Raw genomic sequence first — 22394 nt, 5'->3', positions numbered from 1 at the left:
ACTGGCATGTTCTCAATTTCCTGTTTGATATTTCATGTTCCATCATTCTCTATTTTCCTTGGAGTTATTCAGCGTAGTGTTTGATCAGCGTTATTTGAGTACTCGTGTCTTTGTTTAGCTATTAAGCCATTGAGAGGAAATCGATCAAAGTTCTCTTATCTGAAAGTGAAAGCATGCTCATCTCTGAGGATGCTGTATGTTTTCGTAATGGCCCGTCTAGATGGATGATCTCCCAGTAGCCTCGTCTAGGTATTGCCTGATTCTGCCTTGCAGCCATCCAAGCCAAGCGATGAACCCTCTAGTACCTGAAATAAGAACTGGGGTAGAACCGGGGCTGCATGCTGTTGGGCGCTAAAATTAAGCTCAGCCTTGGGGGCCAAACGCCTTCAGGGTAAGGGCCAAGGGCAAAAGATAGGGCCAACGGTGCTCGAGGCTGTCTGTCAGCGATTCTGTTTCTGTATCCATGGATCTTTCATACTTTTGCCTCGTAACTGAGAATAGATTGTCGAGGCAATGTCTAACTCCGCCATGCGATAAAACTTTAATTACAATAAGAAAAAGGACAAGAAGATAAATGAATTAATAATATCAAAATCCATTAATTAAAATGCCGAACTCCGAGTTTCTGCCCATTTGTCAGCCTGCTCTTTACCAATCAAATCGAGTTACGGAGAACCACCGACGTGGAAGGCCCCAGGCAGCGATGCCTCATTGGAGGGCGATTTGCCTGCACAAGTGGATCTTCATTTTTTTTAATCTTTGATTTCTGCGGATTGGAAATCAACCCGAGTCAGGCGTTTTCTAGGGCGTTCGTTGCAGAAAGTCTCCGGGGAGAAAGCAGTTGCCCCGGGGGGTGTTATTTATAAGGGGGCTTGGTCGCTGGGGAGGATCTAGATATCCAATTTACTCATATTCACGATATACGAGATATTCTAGAGGAATAGACTCTACACTTCTTTGTTCTCTGTTCTTTCCTCTGTAATTCGCATTTGAAAGTCCTGTCCCATTGAAAAGTCCTGTTCAATTCAATTCCACCATGTCCAAGTTATTCGCTCCCATCAACGTCGGGCGCATGTCCCTCGCTCACCGCATCGCCATGGCCCCGATGACTCGTTTCCGCATCGACGACGAGCACGTCCCCCTCCCCATCGTCAAAGACCACTACGAGCAGCGCGCCAGCGTCCCCGGAACCCTCCTCATCACCGAAGCCACCCTCGTCTCCCCCCGCGCCGGCGGCTTCCCCAACGTCCCGGGCATCTGGAGTGACGCGCAGATCGCCGCCTGGCGCACCGTGACGGACGCCGTCCACGCCAAGGGATCCTACATCTACATGCAGCTCTGGGGCCTCGGACGTGTCGCCAGCCCCGACCTGCTGAAGCAGGGCGGTTTCGATCTCACCGGCCCCAGCGCGACGCCCGTCAGTCCGGAGGCCCCCGTCCCGCGCGCCCTCACGGAGGACGAGATCCGCGCCTTCATCGCCGACTACGTCCAGGCGGCCCGTAACGCCATCGCCGCCGGCTTCGACGGCGTCGAGATCCACGGCGCAAACGGCTACCTGATCGACCAGTTCATCCAGGACACGTCGAACCAGCGCACCGACGCCTGGGGTGGCAGCGTCGAGAACCGCGCGCGCTTCGCTCTCGAGACGATCCGTGGCGTCGTTGACGCTGTCGGCGCGGACCGCACCGCTGTCCGCTACAGCCCGTTCAGTACGTTCCAGGGTATGCGCATGGCGGACCCCATCCCGCAGTTCGAGTACTTGGCGCGCAAGACGGCGGAGTTTAAGTTGGCGTATGTCCATGTCGTGGAGGCGCGCGTGGCCGGCAACGCGGATGTTAATGAGACGGGCGAGTCGTTGGATTTCTTTGTTCATGCATACAGCGGCGCTGGGCCTGTGATGGTCGCTGGTGGGTATAAGCCTGAGTCGGCGAAGGAGGCGGTTGATAAGCGTTACAAGGACCATGATGTTCTGGTGGCGATTGGACGGCCCTGGACCGCGAACCCGGATCTGCCGTTCATGGTTAAGGCTGGTCTGCCTTTGCGGCCGTATGAGAGAGACGTCTTCTATCTGCCTAAGGATCCGAAGGGATACGTCGACTATGAGTTCAGCGAGGAGTTCAAGGCTGTTCAGGCGGCGGCTTGATTTGTTGGGTTGTTATTTTTGTATATCATGATGTGGCATTGACAAGGCGTTGGGTTGTTTCTGTTTGACTGCATAGCATGCATAGCTTTAGATTGTTGTTTTGATAGAGAAGTTCATTTTCAATGTCTGGATCTTTAATGTTATCCACGCGAACTATATAAACGAGGTCAGCCTTACACATTAAACCAGGGCATACACATCACCGTACTTGCGTATCTGTCGACCATCGCTAGTCGACCCCAAGAAAAAGCCGAGTTCAAAGTCCCACCAAATACCATAGCCAAAGCCACTAGTGAGGCCTTTGCCTTCTTGGTCAGCGCAAGCAACGGAGAGCCTATCAGTATCCAGTCTAGAGCTCAGAGCCAGCCTAGCACAGGAAACCCATCCACACATCTACTCGCATACCGCAGCTTCAACGCGTCGAAGCGCCTCCTGAAGAAAGTCCACCGGATGCGAAACCACAATTCGAAACCACCCGGGCTGCTCCGAGCCGAACGCCAGTCCACTCGCAAGGAAGACCTTCTTGCTCACCAGCAGCCGCATGATTTCCTCGGTGAGTGCATCCCCCGTCAGCTCGGCGAGACGGTCTGGATGAACCTCGAGGTACTTCTTGCCTAGATTCATCCACAAGAAAAAGCCGGCGTTGCAGCCCGTGGCGTATTCGATGTCGCGGTCCTTGAGGTACCGGGCGGCGAAATGGAAGGACGTTGCAATTCGCTGGCGATTCTCATGCAGATATTGTGCTGTGAAGGCGTCGTCTTCGAGAAGACTGGCTGCTACGTGGTCTGATAGTCCGGAGACGTACGAGTACGGTGATGTCCCTGATAGGATTGCGTGAAGGGTTCGGTTTGTTTGGGAGATGATTGCGCCGATACGGAGCCCGTTGGCGCCAAAGTCCTTGCTTAGTCCCCAGAGGCAGTGCACGAGACGGTTGTCGATGAGATCGGTCGTGTCGATTGAGAGAACAGATTCGAATTCAACGGGTGGGGGCCTATTGGTGTCGTCGTCGATGTGATTTTGCCACGTGGAAAGCCCGTATATCTCATCGCTGACTAGATGAACCCCGTATTTCTGGCATAGCCGCATTAATTGAATGATCGTGTCCCGGGGATAGCACCGGCCCAGGGGATTATGAGGATGGCAGAGAACCAAGATCCGGACCTGTTTTCCAGTCCGATGCTGAAAGTCTAGTAGCGCCTGCTCGTATTTCTGAGCGGCAGAAGCTCCCAGCGGGTCACATCCATCAAAGGCGACTTCTACCACCTCCGTGGCTGATCGTAGGGACAGGTCTGGGATGAACGCGCCGTAGTAAGGTCTCCCCAGAAGGATACCGTCGCCCGGATCGGCAAGCGCCCATGAAAGGTGTTCAAGCGCAGCGGCCAGTCCATTTGTCACGACTACATGGTCCGGTTGGATGGGCGTCACAGGGTGGAAATGTCTTGTCAAGAAACGGCCGATGGCGGCCTTTAATCGCATTGAGCCTCCGCCGCCTTGATTGTAGGTCAAGTATCGGGCTGGTAGGTCTGGTTGTTGCTTGGTGATATATTCCAGGAGAATATCGTGCATCAGCACGTTTTCTGCGACTCCAACATTGTATAGCCCGCCGGGGTTGGAATCCTTATCGTATAGATTGGCGAAGATAGCCGACATGGGACTTTTGGATTCAGCGATCGCCACCCTTTGGCCGCGGCTGGAGGCCATGAGATGGGTGTTGTGGCCATCCATTTCCACTTTGTCTTTGGGCTTCGTTGCTGAGTTATAACCCGGAATTGAAGACATTCACTAGTAATTAGTAGAGTGTAGAGTGTAAATGCAACAAGACTGAGGATCTTCCCCGGGATTTGAGCCCTAGCCCTAGTACGCTTACCCAATGAAGTCTAGCTCCTATTGCTTTATCATGGAACGAGCATCTTGTAGAGCCTGCCAGAACATCTGACTTTGCTCGATTGCTTGCTGAAGTAGAAAGTTCTTGCAAGGAAGATGTGTATCCAATGCAGATCTCAAAATCCCACTCCGGGTTGATTGACACATAACCTTACTTCTTATGTGCCGCCAGCAAGATTCAGAGAGATCGAAACCCCCTATAGTTACGTTGGTTTCAAAGACGAAATTGTTGATGATTTGTTGATTTCAGCATAGTTATAGATTCTGGTCTATTAGAGTCAGTTCAATTTGAATGCGCATTTAGGATTTTCCCTTTCGGTTTTTTGCCAGAAGCTCTACTTCATTTGAACCATATGAACAAAAAAAAAGAAGAAAGGTCCTCGAAGTTCTAGGGATTTCATGTCCCTTAAGCCCAAACTTCAGGATCTCCCTGATGCTGCAGGCCCACCCTTTTTCTGTCACGTCTGTTTTCAAAGGCATAGTAGGTTTCCAGTATGATGAATACAACAATCGCGACTGCAACCGCCGCTACTATCACTATATTCGCGGGGGTGTAGTCCCGGTCGTCCTCGGTGCGTGATGTTCAGAAGCCCAGGGTATTACCGAGACAGAAAGAGAGGAGAAAGATAATGTTCAGTATGGTTTTCCTCGTATGGCTGGCCAGATTGGCATCAGAGAGTACATCAGTGGAAGAGAGGTGCTAATTAGTTTCTGCCATTTTGGCGGCTTGCGTTGGCAAGTGTCGAGACACCCACCAAGAGGATCGTAAGCTAGTATCCCCATGACGCAGAGACATCGCTGGTCAGAGCGACCGGCCAGATGCGTAATGATTAGGATGCTGGCCACGCTGACCATCCCGCTGGGAATGGTGGGAGCTCGGTTTCCTTGGGGCTGCTGACGGCTCCGTCAAGGACGTTTCTTGCGGTGAGGACGACGATAAGCAGATACGTTTGAGGGTCTTCTAACACTTCCAGAAACTGCTCGAGCATGAATTCTCTGTTCTAGATGTCAGTTTGGTTCTCTTGGAGACGCTCAATGACTAGGATATCCCCAGCGTGTCTCAGCCTCGAGCTCATCGGATGATAGGGAAAGACGAGAATGACGGCCACGACAACGGCCATGGTAATGTCCCCGAAGATCAAGGATACGATCTTTTAGGCCCGGGAATGGTCGCCTATATAAGAGCAGCCCGAGCGCAACAATGGCATCAACGATGGTTGCGGTGCCTGTGTCGAATTACCAGAATCCCATATGTTCATAGTTCTGCAGGTAATTAGTGGATTTGGCACAAACAAGGATCAAGTCCTTATATTCTCTCTTGTACCACATGGATGTTACCATTTGATCTTGCAATTCTCGGTTCGTCCTCCTATAAGGTAAAGTGCCATACCATAGTCACCGCATTTTCAGAACACACGAGCAAGATGAACCGTTGACCAAGCGCATCCTGATATGGATCAAGTCAATCGGTATCGCGACGAGCGCGGTGATCTCACTTGGAGTCTCTATCGCTCAGAATTGTCTTGTTGTTGCATCTGAATGGTCGTTTGAGGTAAATTAGGAACAGTAAGTTGATGATAGATACAGGCGTTAGTCCTGAGATAGAAGATCGAATGGCTTAGATGTCACGTAGAATCTGAGTTTGATAGCGGAAGATTATCGTGTATGGTAGCAAATAGCTTGCGAAAATTTATCTTGCTGCGAATTCTGCGTTGGATGATGCACTTGTGCTGTCGAATGAGAAGTGTTCTCGACGAGTAGAAACTTGAAGTCGAGAGCATGGCTGTGTTAATCAGTTTGTCGATCTGATGATATTTTGATTGTTGGTAGTCTGCGTTCTTTCAACACTCGCTGGATGCTAGTTCTGGCTGTCGTTCATCAGATTCATCAGAAGGAAGATCTAGTCATGATTCTACCGGCCTCAATCTGTTAGTCCCAGTCACCTGGGCTCAGAATGAGCCAAAGACAACTTCAAATCGCAGTCAATGCTTTTATCATTGCAAATCACAGAGTCCATGACGTCCAAACTCCACAGCAAATCCCGCCTCGACACGTGCCTTCCCAAAAGGTCAATCTGTACAATCACCACAACAGAAACTTCTTAGCTTCATCTCTTGTAATCGAGAAGCTTAGCCTTTTGTCATGATCAACAAATTCCACCAGCAACAACTCAAATCATTTTCAATAGCGGTGAATCATCCACGTAGTTACCCGAGTACATATCCCACCACTGATCAATGCGATGAAGCTCAGAAGCTGAAAGAACTCTCTAGCACCGACCCATCCGGCCTTTGTCCCACCCACCGATCAATCCAACAATCAATAGTTCATGAAGCCATTCCAATTACCCGTGTCCGGACTCCGTACAATCCACTGTTCGCAGCCATACATGATAGAAAGCCAGACCGCCTTTCCATGTCGATCCCTTCTCCCCCCACTGTGCTAGAGGGCCGGCGAATTTTTTCATGAACTCTAGATTGTGAGTGTTGCTGCTATCTCTGCGAGGCTGTACGAACTACGAACTGATTTGCCCAGCGCAGGAAACTACAGTCTACTACTGCAACTCGGGTGGATGGTATCTTCATTCATCAATTGGGGGGTTGACCTGATTGATCGGCATGCATACATTAGTGTGCGAAGTGGTGCTCTGCTGGAGGCTGCATGCTAACTTGACATCGATCACTTTACACTTTTAGCATTCGGGTTAGAAAGTCAAGGTATACGGACCATTAAACCCAATCGCCTAGATACACTTTTCTCGCGTGGACCATGAACAACACATGGCATCATTGTCATCAATCGTGGCTATCATCTGACGCTATCAGATCCAGTCCGCCACCTTCCGGAATCCACTTTAGAAAAGAACAAGTTTTAGAGGGGAAAATGAGAAACGAAAATGAAAGTGAAAATAACCGACGAAAATCTTTGACAAAACACATCGTATGATCTAACTAACCCACCAGACCTTTCAATCACTTTGTTCATCCAGCGACATCACCAATAAACAACAATCCCTACCTAAAAAAGCTGACCCTCTCCGCACATGCGGGGGCCGAACTCAAGCTGCATTCAACCTGAACCATCAAGGCCAGGACCACCTTGTGCAAGTGCATGATCCGCTGTTCCGCCGGTGGATCCAGCCTAGGTCCATAACTGAGGAAAAAGAATTAGAACAAAGAATGTTCTACAATGTACCAATCCAGTGCCTTGATCCATACATTGAACCGGGAAAGCCGCGTGAAAGATAAAGCCGAAGAGCAAAAGGTGTTTGGCTTGGTTTCCGCTCCGCCGAACCGACTGCTCTTTGATAGCCGAAAAATGTCCATTATTGTCCGGCCCAACAAAAATCGAATCAAATTGAAAAAATAAACTAAATCCCGTGTCCCGGACTGGGGCTGAAACCAAACCCAATGACCTCGTTTTCTCCAGGCTTGGAACTCCATATTTTCTATCCCCATTTCTCCATTCCCTCCCAGCAACCTGGATACCTGGTTCTCGTCATGCTCGGCATGCAAGACAATTAATTGGAACTCGGTACCGCGTGCAAGGGTGGAACCCAGCATGCTGGTTCTGCTGCTGCTGCGTCTGGGGTCTCCAGTTCGTATCCATGAGACCAAAACATGTACCTGTTCAGTGTTTACTATTCAGTGTTCATTGGTACGCAGCAGAGCCTACATCGTGAAATTATCTCCGTATTTCTCCCGGACAAACCCCGCAAACTCCAACTAACAGCCCATCCAACCAAAGGAATCCATAGGGCCGTCGATCCCCCTCAACCCGTGATCTCTGACGTATGTACACAGTGTCTATCTTTGCAATCTTCGTTAATTTCTTCTACCTTAGTCGGTAGTGTACGCTGTCACTCAGTATTGGCATGTACACTACCCCATACAGAGTCTACGTACACGGTGTACTTGTCAACGATAGGCAATATAATCCAAAATAAACCGACCAGACTAAACCAAAACCAACCTAACCAAATCCCGGCCCGTCCACAAGAAAAAAACACGCGCCATAAGAAACAAGGATCCAATAGCCCAAACGCCACCAGTCGACGACAAGACAAGTCAGACAGCCGTGCGCGGCGCCCGCGACAGGTATGGCTTCGCGGTGTTTCCTTGGCCGGCGGATGATCCCGCTTGGCTGAGGGCTTTCGTCTTGGGACGTGGGAGGCTTGAGTCTGAGTAAGATGTGCATACGGGTATGGCGTGACAAGAGGGATGGCTGATAGCTGTTGACGTCTTGGGGGTCTTGGAGTCTTGGTATTGTTGGTGATCTGTTGGCACTTCGATGTATACTGTTGGACTCCAAACATCGAGTACATCCATACCTTCTGTGTACTTAGTGTGTACTCCGTAAGCTAGACAGCTCAACCATGAATTCACGTGGACCGCAATCATGCACTCCGTACTTGGCGAAGCGAGTAGTCCTTCGTAAATATCCACAAAAGACTGGAGACGACCGTTCTGGGCATTTTGGGCCCCTTGGGGAAGCGAAAAGAAAAACCCCGTACCAAGAAGTTTTTGGACCCCGGAGGAAAGGAAGTTGTCTCTATAGTACTTCGTATGCATTATGATTAGTACGGTGTTTTTATACGAAGTCTACAAAGAAGTGCACGTGTGAGACAGGCAATTCATATGTAGGTACGGAGTACTAGTTAATATTCTTACCCAGGTAAACACGGCAGCCTTGATCCGGGGGAGCCGGAGTCTGGCGGGAACCCCGGATGCGCATGCTCAGTTACTGTACATTATAGTTTATACGTATAACTATGAGGAGAAGAGGACTGAGTCCCGTGCGTTGAAGAATGACATAACTGGAGACATATGGGTCGATGCATGCATTAGGGATGCGGATCCGTACACCCATGGATGATGAGAACATGTGAGATGAGATCTCAAGAATGGGTTTAGTTCTGGAATGCTAGACTGGACTCAACATTCGGTTTGTACATTACCGGAGATAATGTCCTGGTACCTAGTACCTAGAACCTAGAGTCTATTCTACCTGAGAACAAACGGTTCCCTTTGTTCCGTTTCTCCCCACACTGCGATCTACGACCTAGAGATCACTTGATGGCAGATTACTGATGCAGGAATCAATGATGACGAATACAATCCATACAAGGAAGCACTTCCTCGGTAAGCAAGAATCCATCGCTTCTAACTAAAATCAAAGAATCATCCGTCCGCGGCGCTACGGAAGAAAGACCAGTCCATGGATGAGAGAGTCAGTCTAGTCTAGTGTAAACGAGATTGACAATCCCGGGGAAAACAACAGAAAATGAGATTAGCAAGCAAACAAGCCCGTCAGCCCGGCCGAGCCCAGCCCAGACCAAGGCCAGACTACTCGATGAATTGATTAAGAAGGATTTCCGCCAAGGGAATGGCTGTAGCGTACAGATTAATATTTTTTGTACAGTATTAATGGGTTTCCTTCCCTCTTCCCGCGGGGAAGCCAGGAAGAAGACCCTTGATCTTGTTGGGGTTGGGGTTGGGGTAGAGATTACTGTAGTGGACTCGTTATTGGATGGACTTTTCTGTACTCCGTAAAATGTAAATAGTGCCAGGATTGGGCTAGCTGGGTTGGGAATTAAGGGTCTTTTATTATTGACTTGGTGTTGGATTCGGGAATAGTCTACTGTGTAGGACTAGGTGCAGATGTCATCATGTCACCTTCATGCTGTACAATAAATTATGTTGACACTACTCCGTACATAAGCATAGATGCCCGGTCTTTTTTCCTAACCATAGTATGAACTACTGGCTTAATTTAGTTGATATTAAGAATACACACAGACCTCGTTGCTCACCCGCACTTGACATAGGTGTACAAAGGACGCTTTTCTTGTCATGCAAATTTGGTTCATTACACTCGAATGTACAAGAAGCTAGCTAATTCAAATAAACCGAATCAATCAATTAATTTACCGATATTACCCCCTACAGAGTAGAAGTAACACTTACACAAGCACACCCCTGCAAGTCTGTACTTCGTACAACCATAACAAAAAAAAAAGCAAAAACCCTCATCCACATAGTCAATTACTAATCCAACCTAGTGAACACCAGGAAAAAGCCACTAACACCAAACCACCATTACATTTCCCCCTTCCTTATCCTTTTACTGCGTACATGCAAAATTCCTATATAACCCACCTCATCCCCCAATCCAGTACATACGACCACAGGGTGTGGAAAACAGGGCTTCCCGTCCGCTCAGCCGTACTTAAGCCACACGCCGGTCAGTTAGTAGTTGGGTGGGTGACCACCAGCGAATCCTGACTGTTGTATGTTTTTGCTTTCTCTTTTTGGCCTATTCTTTTCCCTCTACCACCTAACATAACAGAGACCGTACGTACGGTGGGTGTATTTAGTTAGTATTATACTCCGATGTCAATTCTGAATTTGGTGGAGGAGAGCTGCCTGTTCGCCACCAAACCCCGATGACCGAAAACGGCCACATCAGGGTTGCATTATTTGTAATGCTATTTCTGTTCACCTTAATTATCATATGGTTATACTGGGTATGTCTACCACTATGCATGGTAGGTAGTTGCTCTACCTACACCGTACAGTACGTATCTTTACAGTTGTTTAGACAGGACAGCCAGACTCTGAACGGAATCTTTCGCATTCTCAAATAAAACCACAATACTCCGTACCCTACGGAGTAGACTAGACTAGGTACCTTTGTCAAGCGCAACAAAATCAAATAACACCGATAAAATCATAATACCGATCCATACCCAAAGGTAGGACGCCAGACCCACCAATCAAAACCGTCAGAAATCAACCATAAATGCAGCTTAAAATTAGTCGCGAAATAATTCGGTATGACTTGCAGACGCCGCCGCCCGCCGGCTGAGCGAGAATTCATTACGGAAGCTGTGTTAATTTTTATTATTGATTGGAATGCCAATTTCAAAGGGCCAAGAGCTTTAGATAGAGCTGGTACCTTACTACCTTGTCTAGCTGGTAGCTAGACTGCTAACTACTGTACACCGAGGTAGCTGGCTGAGGGTTCTCGATTTTTCATTTTGTTGTGTGTGTGTGGCTTTCGGTGAGCTGATTTTACCTACCTCTACTGAAATCTCCTCCGTATTTTGTTTACTTTGCTGCTTTGGGAGACTTGGTAGTTCTAGTCTGGCCTGGCTGGAGTTTGATCTGGAACCTGCAGTTGTCGGCGTACTACTGTACCTCTGCCATTGTTATTGGAAGATTCTAGATATGCGCCGACCCAGCTATTCTTCCCTAACTACGGAGTACTCACTGGCGTATCGGAGCACAGGCATGCAGACCAAAAGGCCAGGCCATAGCTGCGTCGCACACAAATCTAGAGTTGAATCTGAAATAATGTCTTAGCGCCACAATTTTTCAAACTTGGCGATTTGGCTGCTTTTGCCTTTCATCAATAATTTTCTGTAATATTAATCGACTTTTTCCTGCTAGGTGGGATATTTAGTAATATTAGGCGTAGCGGCCAGACTTCAAGTGCAGGGGTTGTTGGTATTTGGCCTTATGCAGGAGATACTTTGTCCATCCCGTGTTTCGGTTTAAAGCCTGCATGCCCTGCACCTTGTCTGTTACCCTAGAAACATTTAATGCTAGGCATTGGTTGAGCGACAAAGGCCAGTTGCAGATCGTAACCCTTTCTCTCCCCTGGAATCGACTTCCTGGGGGTTAGGCCTCGTATACGTGGACACTGAGCAACGGGGTTCCGTTTTCAGTATCCCTCCGAGGTCGCGATTGGATTTAGTGCCACAGGCATGACTGATTGATGGATTGATTGATTTGATTTGGTTTTATTAATATGGACTGGACTGCCACTGTCGGACGGTCGGACAAGGCGACATCCCCCTCTCGCAAGATTAATGATCTTCGCGTGTCACCCTGCCAGATAGTGCTAGTTTCTCGGACGGTCGACTTAGTGGGTGACAAAAGTGACTCTCCTTATTTCGGTCGGACTTGATCAGAATTTCTCCTGTCAGTGTCAGATGGGAAAAATTTAAATGATGATAAGCTGTGGGTGATGGGTCCCGGCCAGGTTTGAGCTTGTTTGTACGCCATCGTAAGGAGGCAGTGGTGGCTAGACAGGAAAATCCTCAGGGTCAAGGGGGAAAGGGGACACAGTCACACAGTCGAAACGGAAGAGCAGGGAAGTTCAGTCCGCGGCCAAACGGTCAAAAAGACTGTGTCTATACTGACTTCACCCAAGTGGAGATGTTCGTTTCTAACAAGGACTCCGGCCATAGACTAGTCCGTAGTCGCCGTGGTGTCGTCGAGTTACAGAAAAGCTCCCTGAGGGTCCGACTCTTTCAGACCCAGAAAGTGATGGCTCCAGATCGGCTCGGGTGAATCATTGGTGCGTAATCCGCCACCGCTTACGGGGAAATCCAGGACTTGGAGCCGGTCATGACACGCCCTGGAGCTTCTTTTAGTGTGCTTTGGGTTGCGCTGATCCGTGATAATAATGGAGACCGACGGGATTGCCTGGAGGGGGTTTTCTGCCGTTCAGTCTCTGTAGGCCTCAGGCCTTAGACCTCAGACCTTTCCAGCACGCTTTTTTTTTAGCCGCAGAAAGCTGAACGCACCGAGTAAATATTCCGGCCGATCAGTCATAGGAAGGAGAACCATGACGAACCCTTCAGTGTCGTCCAAATCGTTCGATTTTAGCCTGGAAACGAAAGACAGGCCTATCAGCGGTACGACCCCGTAAGTCTGATACGAGACGGGACGAAAGGCCGGAACTGGATAGCACGTACTCCTCGTCTGCCAGACTTGCCTCCTTGATCGTTCTCTATACTTAGATCCCCTAGATCCCTAGAAGGTAGCATGCATACGACTCACGATGAAACCCATGCCGCTTCCAATTGAGAGAGAAATCGACGAACTGTCTCAAGTCAAGCTTTGGACCACGGATTGGACAGGCGTCAGATTTGCAGCGGTCCACCCAACAAGATGTGCACGAGAGAGTCCATAATCTGCTGCTTGTATCCGTAAGGGTTCCACTGTTGGATGGAGATTGTGTTCTTACTTTTCTTGCCTTCCCACATCTCCAATTAGCCGCGAGAGGGACACAGGACAGTCAGGATGAGCCTAAGCGGAGATTGGACCTTTAGCCTAGACGATAGATGTTACCTTGCCTTGTGTTGGATGGATGGACAATCGAGGGGAACCAGGGGCAGCAAAGTCAAAGCATCATGAGTTCTTCCTCAATGCCGAAAAGAAGATCAGTTCCAGTGTTGAGAGACGGAAGGAACGACCGGCAGTGGAGGGCAGCCGGTAATTGGAAGTCTGACCGGAGTTACCTTACCATTACCTCTCTCTCTATGCAGTCGGACCGAGGGTTAATTAGTGATCATTATTCTGGTCCTTAGGATCAATTCATGGATTCTCACTCTGGTGGTAGTCAGCCATGATTGGATTAACTCCCCAGGATTCCACTCCGTCGATGATGGATTCCATGAATGGTTGACTTCTCTCTCCACTTCCGTCCCCGGCTTCTTGGTCGAAGAATTTGGTCTGGCTTGGAGCCTGGTACGACGGTGGAATGCGGATGGAATGGGAAAACTTCCTTTCACCCTTGAGCCAACCATGAGGCTTTCCATCCATGACTTTTGCTTTCCCCAGATGATGCCGATGTTGGGATTTCGGTGCTTGTTCCCCCGCTCACGGGATTTTTCTTTTTTTTTTTTTTTTTTTTTTTTCTCTCGGTCACTGTCAGGCATTCCTCTTCTGTTTCTTCTCGTCTATGACTTTCCGTCCGAAGGACAGTCTGTACCTCTTCCAAATAATACTCGTGGAAAGCATTCCGTGTCCACCGAATTGATGTGCGGCGCAGTCCGCGAAGTGGATTTGGTGCAAATCGTGACACTAATCCACCAAGGCTCACCACCGTCGCTCCACATCCGCTAAAGGGAAAAAAAAGATTTATTTCATAATAACATAAATTAAAAATTATAATCAGAATAATAAAAAAGAAAAAGAAAAAGAAAAAGAAAAAAAAAACCCGCAGCTAAACTCAACTAACGGCCCTTCCTCCCCATTTGGGTAAGTTGCTGGTCTCCCCTGCAACTTTCGCTCGTCCGGTCGTGTCTCATCGTCTCGTCCGTCTGTCCATCCATCCTCTTAATTCGCCTCGTTCCCCTCTTCCTCCTGTCCTCCTCCTCTTCTTGTTCTATTTATTTCTCCTTCTCCATCTTGCACGGTCCCGAGTTCATCGAGAAGCCGTGTTTGTTGATCCGCCCAGCAGAGCTGTGCGTTATCTTTTTTTCTCCTTGCCTCGTGCTTTATAATTTCCTCCCCGGTTTCACATATATTTCCTCCCATCTCCCCTCCGACATCTCCAGCTAGCTGAGGGACCGGGTTAATTTTTTCTTACCTCAATTCCATAAAACCAACCCATCGTAATATCTTCCTTGTGAGATCTTCTGCGATCTGTCAATTCCATCGATCATGTCGGCGGAAAACACCAACGCCTCGCTCGAGAAGGACTTCGGCCCTGCTGCCACTGGAGGTAGCTCCGATGGTCTCAACGGTAACGGCGCTCCCATGACCCACCAGTTGACGGCCGAAGAGACGGCCAAGGCCGCTGCGCGCTTTGGATACGGTCCTCTGTCCCATGTCAACACCGCGGAGAACCAGCTCCGTCCCTTCGGTGGTGAATTCCAGCCCGGTCTGTACAAGTCGGTTGAGCAGCGCAAGTTCGCCAACCCGGCTCCTCTGGGCCTGTGTGCTTTCGCCCTGACCACTTTCGTGCTGAGCGCGATCAACATGGGCGCGCGCGACATCACCGAGCCCAACATCGTGGTGGCTCTGGCTTTCGGTTACGGTGGTCTCGTCCAATTGCTTGCGGGCATGTGGTAAGTAGTTGACTTTTCTGCGATGAAGGGTTGCCTCCTGCTGACGCTTTCCAAAGGGAAATGGCTGTCGGTAACACTTTTGGTGCCACTGCTCTGTCTTCTTATGGTGGTTTCTGGCTGTCGTTCGCCATCGTCCTGACCCCCGGCGGGTTCAACATTCAGTCGGCGCTCACCGAAGCGGACGAAGGTAGCACGGTCATGTTCGACAACTCTTTCGGTTTGTTCCTGTTTGTAAGTTCATCTCCATCCTAGGAAGAGGGAAAAGTCGACAGTGCAATCGACTATCGGAAGACAATCGCTGACCGAGGCCGAATTTTAGGGTTGGTTCATCTTCACGACCATTCTGCTCTTCTGCACCCTGCGATCCACCGTGGCGTTCTTCTTGCTGTTCTTCTTCCTTGACCTGACCTTCCTGCTGCTCGGTATCGGTTACATCCACCGCAACAGCGAGGGCAAGCCCAACCCCCCGGTGATCAAGGCCGGTGGATTCTTCGGTTTGATGGCGGCGTTCGTGGCCTGGTACAACGCCCTGGCTGGTATTGCGGACAACAGCAACAGCTTCTTCATCCTTCCCGTCGCCCACTTCCCCTGGTCACCCACTGCTCGCAGCCGCGCCAAGAAGACCGAGCGGGAGACCGCTTAGAGTGGCGTTGCACACCTTGTTCGGTTGGCTTGGAACAAGCATGTCTCGGCATTCGGTTTCGGAGCCAAGCAACCACCAGAAAATCTCCGCCCGCGGAGAGAACGGGGGATTGTCCTGCATTTTAGATACCCAATATTTTGTAAGATCGTGTGGCTGCGGGGGGAAATCCTCTCTTCCGACTTGAGCAGCTTGGCATGCATCAACGCGTGTTCGATTGCTGGGACGTGAGGGTAGTGTCGACTGCCGCAGGTATAGATATATGGTCACCACAATAATTGTCCTTTGTTTCTTTTTCCTTTCATGTCATGAGTCCTTTCCTGTCAGTATTTCCTGGTTAATGAATCGTATCAAGAGGAGGATAATGACGGTGCAGACATTGTCGCGATCGTGGCAAGATGGGTTCTGTATTTAGCCTTAGTTGATTTAATTATATGATCTGTATGTCATTTGTCCATTAGTACATCGATCAACATGAGGTAGAAGTCCAAAGTGAGTCTCAGTGATGACCGACCGGGCGACATGACGTACCTTGGACAGAAAGCTGGTAAGCAATGTTGAAGCATGCCTTGATTAGCCAACGTGAATAGATAGATGAGCAACAAGACCCTTTAAGTTAGTAACCAAGACAGACAGCAACATTAGAATTAAGGTTGGTTAGCTCCGACAGGAACAATGGTAACAACGGTGGTTAGTAGTCGATCTATCCACTCTACTTAGAGAGGAGGAAAGTAAAAAAAGGGAGCGGTGAAGCTTGAAAGACATGGGATGGTTGAATTGAGAGAGCAGGTGTTAAGAGGAAGAAGAAAAAAGAAAGAAGGAGAGGCAGAGGAGAAAGAAAGGGAAAAAAGAAAAAGAGAGAAGGAAAAGAATAAAACAAAAGGATACCTAGCTACCTATATAACTGACTAGAAAAGAAAATGTCAAGTCGGTGATTTCTCGGTCGGGTGCAATTTCGGGGGGAGCTCGGTTTGCCGTTTTTCTTCTCTCTCTCTTACCAGTCACGCTCTCTCTGTGCGTCCTTTTCTTAACAGTTCACTGTTTGATTAGATGCCTTCGGAAATGACTCGGCTGGGTTGTTTTTGCTAACTACCTAGCTAACTACCTAGTTACCTTAACTAGTGCGACGCGAGGTCGTCGGACGGACGAAGCTCGGGAATGAAATTGGATTGGATTGACAGGGGGGGCCCGGGCTCGGGCTGGGCTCGGGGACTGGATTGTATTGCATTGCATCATTTGTTGCGATCTGTTTTCTTGGTTTCATATTTTGTGATTCTTGGGAGTTGGAGTTGCTTTTCTAATTTTTTGGAAATTAGTGCTCCGTATGTGCACGGTGTATGTAATTTTTAGATAGAGAAGGGCTCTGTGCTCTGTGGTCTAGTCTATACTTCGAGGTCAAGTACCGTACCTCTAGGGAGATATGTCATGTACCCAGAAAGTGAAAATGAAATTGAACACTATCAATTTCAAGGAAAGTAACTAATCATGTCGCTATTCGCTAACAGTGAATTTTAGATCATACCATAACCTATATGCAACACGGATCACAAGCGAACCGATAACTAGGAGCACTCCGTACTCCGTGTCAGTCCACCATCTATCTATCTACATACTCCGTAGTACTCGTCTTCCTCCGTGTATTTCCGGATCTTGAAAATGTCCAGAAAGTCAGTTTTCACTTCACAACTCTTCTCATCAAGATAATCTAAAAGAAGTCCAATTATTCAATAATTCAAGGAACCTTTTGAACAAACCGCGCAATCTTCTGGCTTCCAAGGGACCGGGCCGACTCATAAGCGATGTGAATGCCGAATGGTAACTCAGCCCGACGTGCCGGTTTCCACTTCCTGCAGCCAAGAGCCTTGTTTTTGCCTGGTTGTTACCGTGTGGTGCTGGCCGAGTTATGTCCGAGGGGAGATTATTCAATAATCTTTCTGTCGTTAGTTACTTCACTCGGTTTTGTACTCTGTGGTAGCTTTGGAAGGAAATCTTGTATTGCGATTTATGTAAACCTTATATCCCAACTTTCTATCAATGACCGATATACATATAGCATGGCTGATAAATCACTGCTTGCCCTATTTCAGGCAAGCAGGATTGCCCAATCCAAACTAGGCTACCTCATCAGGAGTTTGCATCATACGCAATTCGTCCCATAATTCCCGCAACGGAGCCAAGTACACTCGGTCCACGTAGAAGAAATTCATCAGCGAGGCACGCAGATCCTGCCACGACTGGAGACCCTGGCCGCGGACGGCAGTGGCCAGCTCCTTGACGAAGAACGCCCGCTCCGAGGCCATCACTTTGGAGGCGCAGGTGCCCATGAACAGCAGCCAAGTCAGTAGATCGCGGCAGAGGTGGAAACAGCCCGTCGGGATGATGGATTCGAGCGCCGTGCGCAAGCCCATGATGGGCTTCGGGAACACCGGCGCGATGTTCGGGTAGAAGTCCCAGATGGCCGTGTTGTGGAAGATGAAGCAGGCCAGACGCACACAGCCTTCGATCGAGGAGTCGCCTTTGAGTTCGCCGGACGCCGTGTACCGGTCTGAGTGCAGGGCATATTCAATCCAGACAACCTCCGTATTGAAGTAACCTTCGGTATCTTCGTCGAAATCCTGGAATACGGGTCCTTTGATCCACTCGGCATACCAGATCAGTTCGAGGAGGTCCGTGATCACCTGCGACAAAAACTCGCCGAAAATTCCCGGAATCTTCATTAGGGCGATGAGACGCGATGCCGCACATTCTAGCTCCTTGGTGGGTGGAATGATGGGAGCCATGTGGGCTGGGCGAGGGTAGCGGACAAATGGAAAAATGGGCTTGCTGAATGCCATGCAAGCGACGCGAATGTCCGTCCTTACCGAAAGAGTTAGTCTGTCGGTCTGCTTACCCGGAATCTGTAACTTACCATGAAATTTGGTAGCGGACTTGACGAGGAACATCCGTAAACTTGTTCCTCAAGCCTACCATCTGTCTCAGGCCCGCGAGGTGGACTTTCAGGTAGTCGGGGTTTCCAGATGCGATCTATTCGGGCGATGAGGAATTGCATGAGACATGTGGACAGTGTACAACATACCTCGATTGTGAGTAGCATTGATACCGCAGCAATCAGATCGTCGCTAGAGGCTTTGACTGGATCCGAAAGTCCCTCGTTGACCAGTCGAATCGTCTCTCCACGATGGTGGAACGTGTCCAACAGCAGCAGACTCGAACTCCGTTTGTTAGGATCAACGAGAGGAAACTCCCCCGTTTGCAGCGCTGCGTTGGAAGCCGCAACGCAGATCGTGGCATGCAAAGAGGCAGGATCATTCTGACACAGCGAGGCCCAATGGGCCTGCAACTTTGGTCCATACCGCCGCTGAAGAGGATACGCAATATGCGTGAGATCAAACAAGACTGCAGAACAACAGGTCAGTTCTACTTCTTTATCCATACCGCGGAGAATAAACTCACAGCGTTGTAGATGTCGAAACATGCGATCCGTCAGTTGTGTATGTGCCATATTGAATGGGTCTTTGTGGGCGCCATGACCCAGATACGTCGTCGGTGACGGGATTGACGGAACCGGAGCAACTGCAATATCATATGATGGCGTGCCAGCGCTCGAAGTGCCTGTAGTCGCCGTGACTGCAGGATTCGCAGGAGCGCTGGTCACAACCAGGTCATTACTTTTGCTATTGTTATTGTTACCCAGTCGAGCTTGCTGCTTTCCTCGACCAGCGGAGGACGCTTTTACCGACGATCTCCCCGGTGGAGGAGGCATAGGACCTACCGCTGCAGCGCTGGGGCCTGCTGCTGCAGGTGCAGTCTCCACCGGCTGAAAAGCAAGATGTTTCCACGTCTTACTCTTGTAGCGTTTGGTATTCTCTAGCCTCTTTTTCCGATTGTGCTCGGACATGACATGAGAGCGGATGCGCTTCAATGTGTCCTCGCGCGTCCCCTCGGACACCGATTGCTGATCGCTGTTGACCCAGAACAGGGTCGACCGGGCCCCAGACGCATTGTCGGCCTTGCGCGGTTTGCGGGGTTTCGGTGCGGGGGCCTTGCCTACATTTTGACCGGTTGAGTCGGTCGGCGTCGGGGCCATATGTTGTTCATTGATATACGGGGCCGTTGGCGGCGGCGGCGGGGGGTTTGTCAGTGTCGACGTCTGTGTAGCTGCAGATACAGGTACCGTGGTAGGTAGAGAGGTAGGTAGAGAGGCATGTAGAGAGACAGGGACAGGCCCCGAGACAGAAACAGGGGTCTGATAAGGTGTCGGAAGTACGATGGGAGGAAGAGATGGGTTCTGTGGTGGCCACGGGGGATGGGCAGCCAGCTGGATGGGAAGCACCTGCTCGCGCTGAGGAGCGGAAGACACTGCCGGCGGGCGAGGAGGTGGCAGCTTGGCATCCATTGCTTCTTCGTTTCAGGAACGGCGCTCAGACGTAATCTTCACAATCGTTCTAGCGCAAGTTCCTCACAGGGGCTTCATGGTCCGCGCGAACAAGAAAAAACAACAATGAAGGAAAGCCGGGGTGGGAAAGGGAGGGACAGAAGAAAAAAGCCGAAGGGGAGTCGCTGAATGGCCAGCGCACTGCCCTTATCAGGAAAAGTCCATAGCGCAGTGCGAGAGGAATCAAGTGGAGGAAGGGGAAGACGGTGGGAACTCGGGGAGGCCGAAGCAGGGCCAATAACGGGGGGATTGGAACCAACAGTCGGGTGCGAGAACACAGTAATTGGAGGAACGATGTGATTGATCTAAGAGCTAAGGACTAAGGCAATGTACCTGAGCAGTTGGGTTAGTTAGTTCTTCCTCTTAGTCCGGACGTGGATACTACCCCGACGGGGGCATTCCGACCAGTCGAAGACTTACTGGTGGAGGGTGAGTTAGTCTGCGGAGGCTTGATATTATGCATCCACCGAAGTCTCGAGGCGATCAGCATCAATCAATCTGCCCAATCTGGTCCCGAAGGCTTTGCACTTGCTGAGAGGACGGACAAGGGCAAGCTTGGGCAAGAGAAGGAGGAGGGAAAAGTAAGAGAGAGCAAAAGCAAAAGAACCACGGAAAGCAGCACATCATTCTCCACCTTCCGATCGGTCGGTCTCGGCCGCCGTAGCTTTGAGTACTGCCGTCGTACATCCGAGCACACGTCTGCCTTACTTAACGGGTATCCGACAAGGCTGGACAGCTTGTACGGTGTACAGTACTTTCACTTCATACTTGGCACGGTGTACCTCGGTTCTATATTCACCACTTTCTTGATTACAACTAGACTTGACTATCGCTACAGGGTGTGACATTGCCGCCCGCGCTGCGAGTCGGCCGTCAGATGCATAGAATAAACCACCTAAACACGTACGGGAGATAAAAGAAAAATAAACAAGCTCGAAAGAATAGAAAAAGAAAGCAGAACCAACTCTACCCGCTGAGACCCTGTCATTCGCAAGGTCATACTCATCGTCAGTGAGTCCTTGTTTCGCGAAAGATAAGAAAATTGTCATGCTACATCATCCCGGGTCGCGGGAAGACGGGCACGGTCTCCAGGTTCTCGTAGCCACCCATAGTGCCTTGCTGGCTGCTCTGCCACCCCTGGCCCGTCTGCTGGTTCACAAAGGCACTCTGCCGGAATGGGTTCGTGCTGCCGGTAGGATTGGGACGAAGGGGCGCCGCTGCGGGAGGCTGTAATCCTTGCGACTGTTGTGAAGGGACGGAGGAACTTCGAGCAAAAGGATTGGTTCCCGTTCGCTGGGGTTGCAGTTGCTGGGCTGGCTGTTGAGGAGCTTGAGGCTGCGGAGGCTGTTGAGCCTGCTGTGATAACATGTCGCCAGCGTTGAACTGCGGGTTAACGGCCGACAATCGTCGCGCAAAAGGATTGGTGCTCTGTCGGTTGATCTGCGTGGGAGACAGGCCCGAACCGGTCGTCTGGCTCACTAACATCGATTGCCGGAACGGATTCGTGGTTTGCGGCTGCAACTGCTGTGGCTGCTGCTGGGGGAACGGAGAGAGATTGCTTTGCGTGTTAGGCGCAAGATTGGACTGGGGGTAGGTTTGCGGTTGAGGTGTGTAGCCGCCAAATCCCGCTCCCGTCGGCATAGGTTGGAGTGGTTGGGGAACTGGCTGCTGTGGTGGTTGCCCGAATGGGTTCTGGCCCGTCTGGCCCGTCTGGTCAAAAGAGTCCCCAAAGGCCCCGGGCTGGCCGTAACCCGTCGGCTGGGGCTGTTGCTGCTGAAAACCAGTTTGCTGCGGGTAGAAAGCCCCCGGCTGGGGTTGCTGTTGAAAGCCGGTCTGCTGGTATTGCATCATCTGCGGTTGCTGTTGAAACTGTGGCTGCTGCATCTGATGCGCTGCCAAATGCTGCTGTGCCGGCTGTTCGATGGAATCAAAGAAGTCTATCAGATCCGTAGGGTTATCCTTCTTGGTCAAACTGGGATCGGCGGTTTGAGGTCGCGCTGGCGCGGGCGCAGGATTAGGATTGCTGGCCGCCCTAACCCCCACTCCGCCGGTGTTGCTTGCTGCGACTTTTGGTATTGAGCCGGCGGGCTTTCCCTTTGAGAGCAGATATTCGCGACGTCGGAGATCAAAGTCCGGATCGTTCAAGTCATCCTCAAGCAGCCGGGTTAAGTCCGTGGACGCATGCTTAAGTTTGGGGATTTCGAGCCGCGTTGCTGATTGGAAGTGCCTGGCAACGCCGAGGAACTTGACAACTTCCTCTGTCTGCGCCGCAAATGTCTTGTAGATATCGAGTGCCCGCTCGCTATCAGGTCGGGACATCTCGAAGTAATGTTCTAGTCGCAGCCAGAGTAAGCATACGTCATTGCACCGCAGAGATCAAGGTAGACCTACCCAAGACGTTGATAGTACCCTCATTCATCACAGAATA

At 50.1% G+C, this 22394-nt stretch overlaps 5 protein-coding genes across 5 annotated transcripts; 2 read left to right on the top strand and 3 right to left on the bottom strand.

Annotated features, from left to right (window-relative positions):
* Nucleotides 1-1036: 1036 nt before the first annotated feature.
* On the top strand, nt 1037-2143 carry FGAOX3_1 (alkene reductase; the record flags this gene model as incomplete). Its single annotated transcript, XM_046082514.1, has 1 exon — nt 1037-2143. The coding sequence occupies one exon, from the start codon at nt 1037-1039 to the stop codon at nt 2141-2143; it is 1107 nt and encodes a 368-aa protein (XP_045938471.1).
* Nucleotides 2144-2536: 393 nt separating this feature from the next.
* On the bottom strand, nt 2537-3868 carry LDX57_000868 (pyridoxal phosphate-dependent aminotransferase; the record flags this gene model as incomplete). Its single annotated transcript, XM_046082513.1, has 1 exon — nt 2537-3868. One exon carries the CDS (start codon nt 3866-3868, stop codon nt 2537-2539), a length of 1332 nt encoding a protein of 443 aa, XP_045938470.1.
* Nucleotides 3869-14484: 10616 nt separating this feature from the next.
* Nucleotides 14485-15534, top strand: ADY2_1 (acetate uptake transporter family protein; the record flags this gene model as incomplete). Its single annotated transcript, XM_046082512.1, has 3 exons — nt 14485-14891; nt 14948-15122; nt 15211-15534. The coding sequence occupies 3 exons, from the start codon at nt 14485-14487 to the stop codon at nt 15532-15534; spliced, it is 906 nt and encodes a 301-aa protein (XP_045938469.1).
* Nucleotides 15535-17642: 2108 nt separating this feature from the next.
* On the bottom strand, nt 17643-19927 carry LDX57_000866 (uncharacterized protein; the record flags this gene model as incomplete). The annotated part of the gene is made up of 4 exons (XM_046082511.1): nt 17643-18387; nt 18440-18555; nt 18608-18927; nt 18985-19927. The coding sequence occupies 4 exons, from the start codon at nt 19925-19927 to the stop codon at nt 17643-17645; spliced, it is 2124 nt and encodes a 707-aa protein (XP_045938468.1).
* A 1089-nt stretch (nt 19928-21016) lies between these two features.
* Nucleotides 21017-22285, bottom strand: LDX57_000865 (ENTH domain protein; the record flags this gene model as incomplete). The annotated part of the gene is made up of 1 exon (XM_046082510.1): nt 21017-22285. One exon carries the CDS (start codon nt 22283-22285, stop codon nt 21017-21019), a length of 1269 nt encoding a protein of 422 aa, XP_045938467.1.
* Between the last annotated feature and the right edge of the window lie 109 nt (nt 22286-22394).

The sequence above is a fragment of the Aspergillus melleus genome (assembly GCF_016097325.1).
Source record: "Aspergillus melleus strain CBS 546.65 chromosome Unknown contig1, whole genome shotgun sequence".
NCBI lineage: Eukaryota > Fungi > Ascomycota > Eurotiomycetes > Eurotiales > Aspergillaceae > Aspergillus > Aspergillus melleus.
The sequence above is the reverse complement of the archived record's forward strand: the minus strand, read 5'-3'. Positions and strand labels throughout refer to the sequence as shown.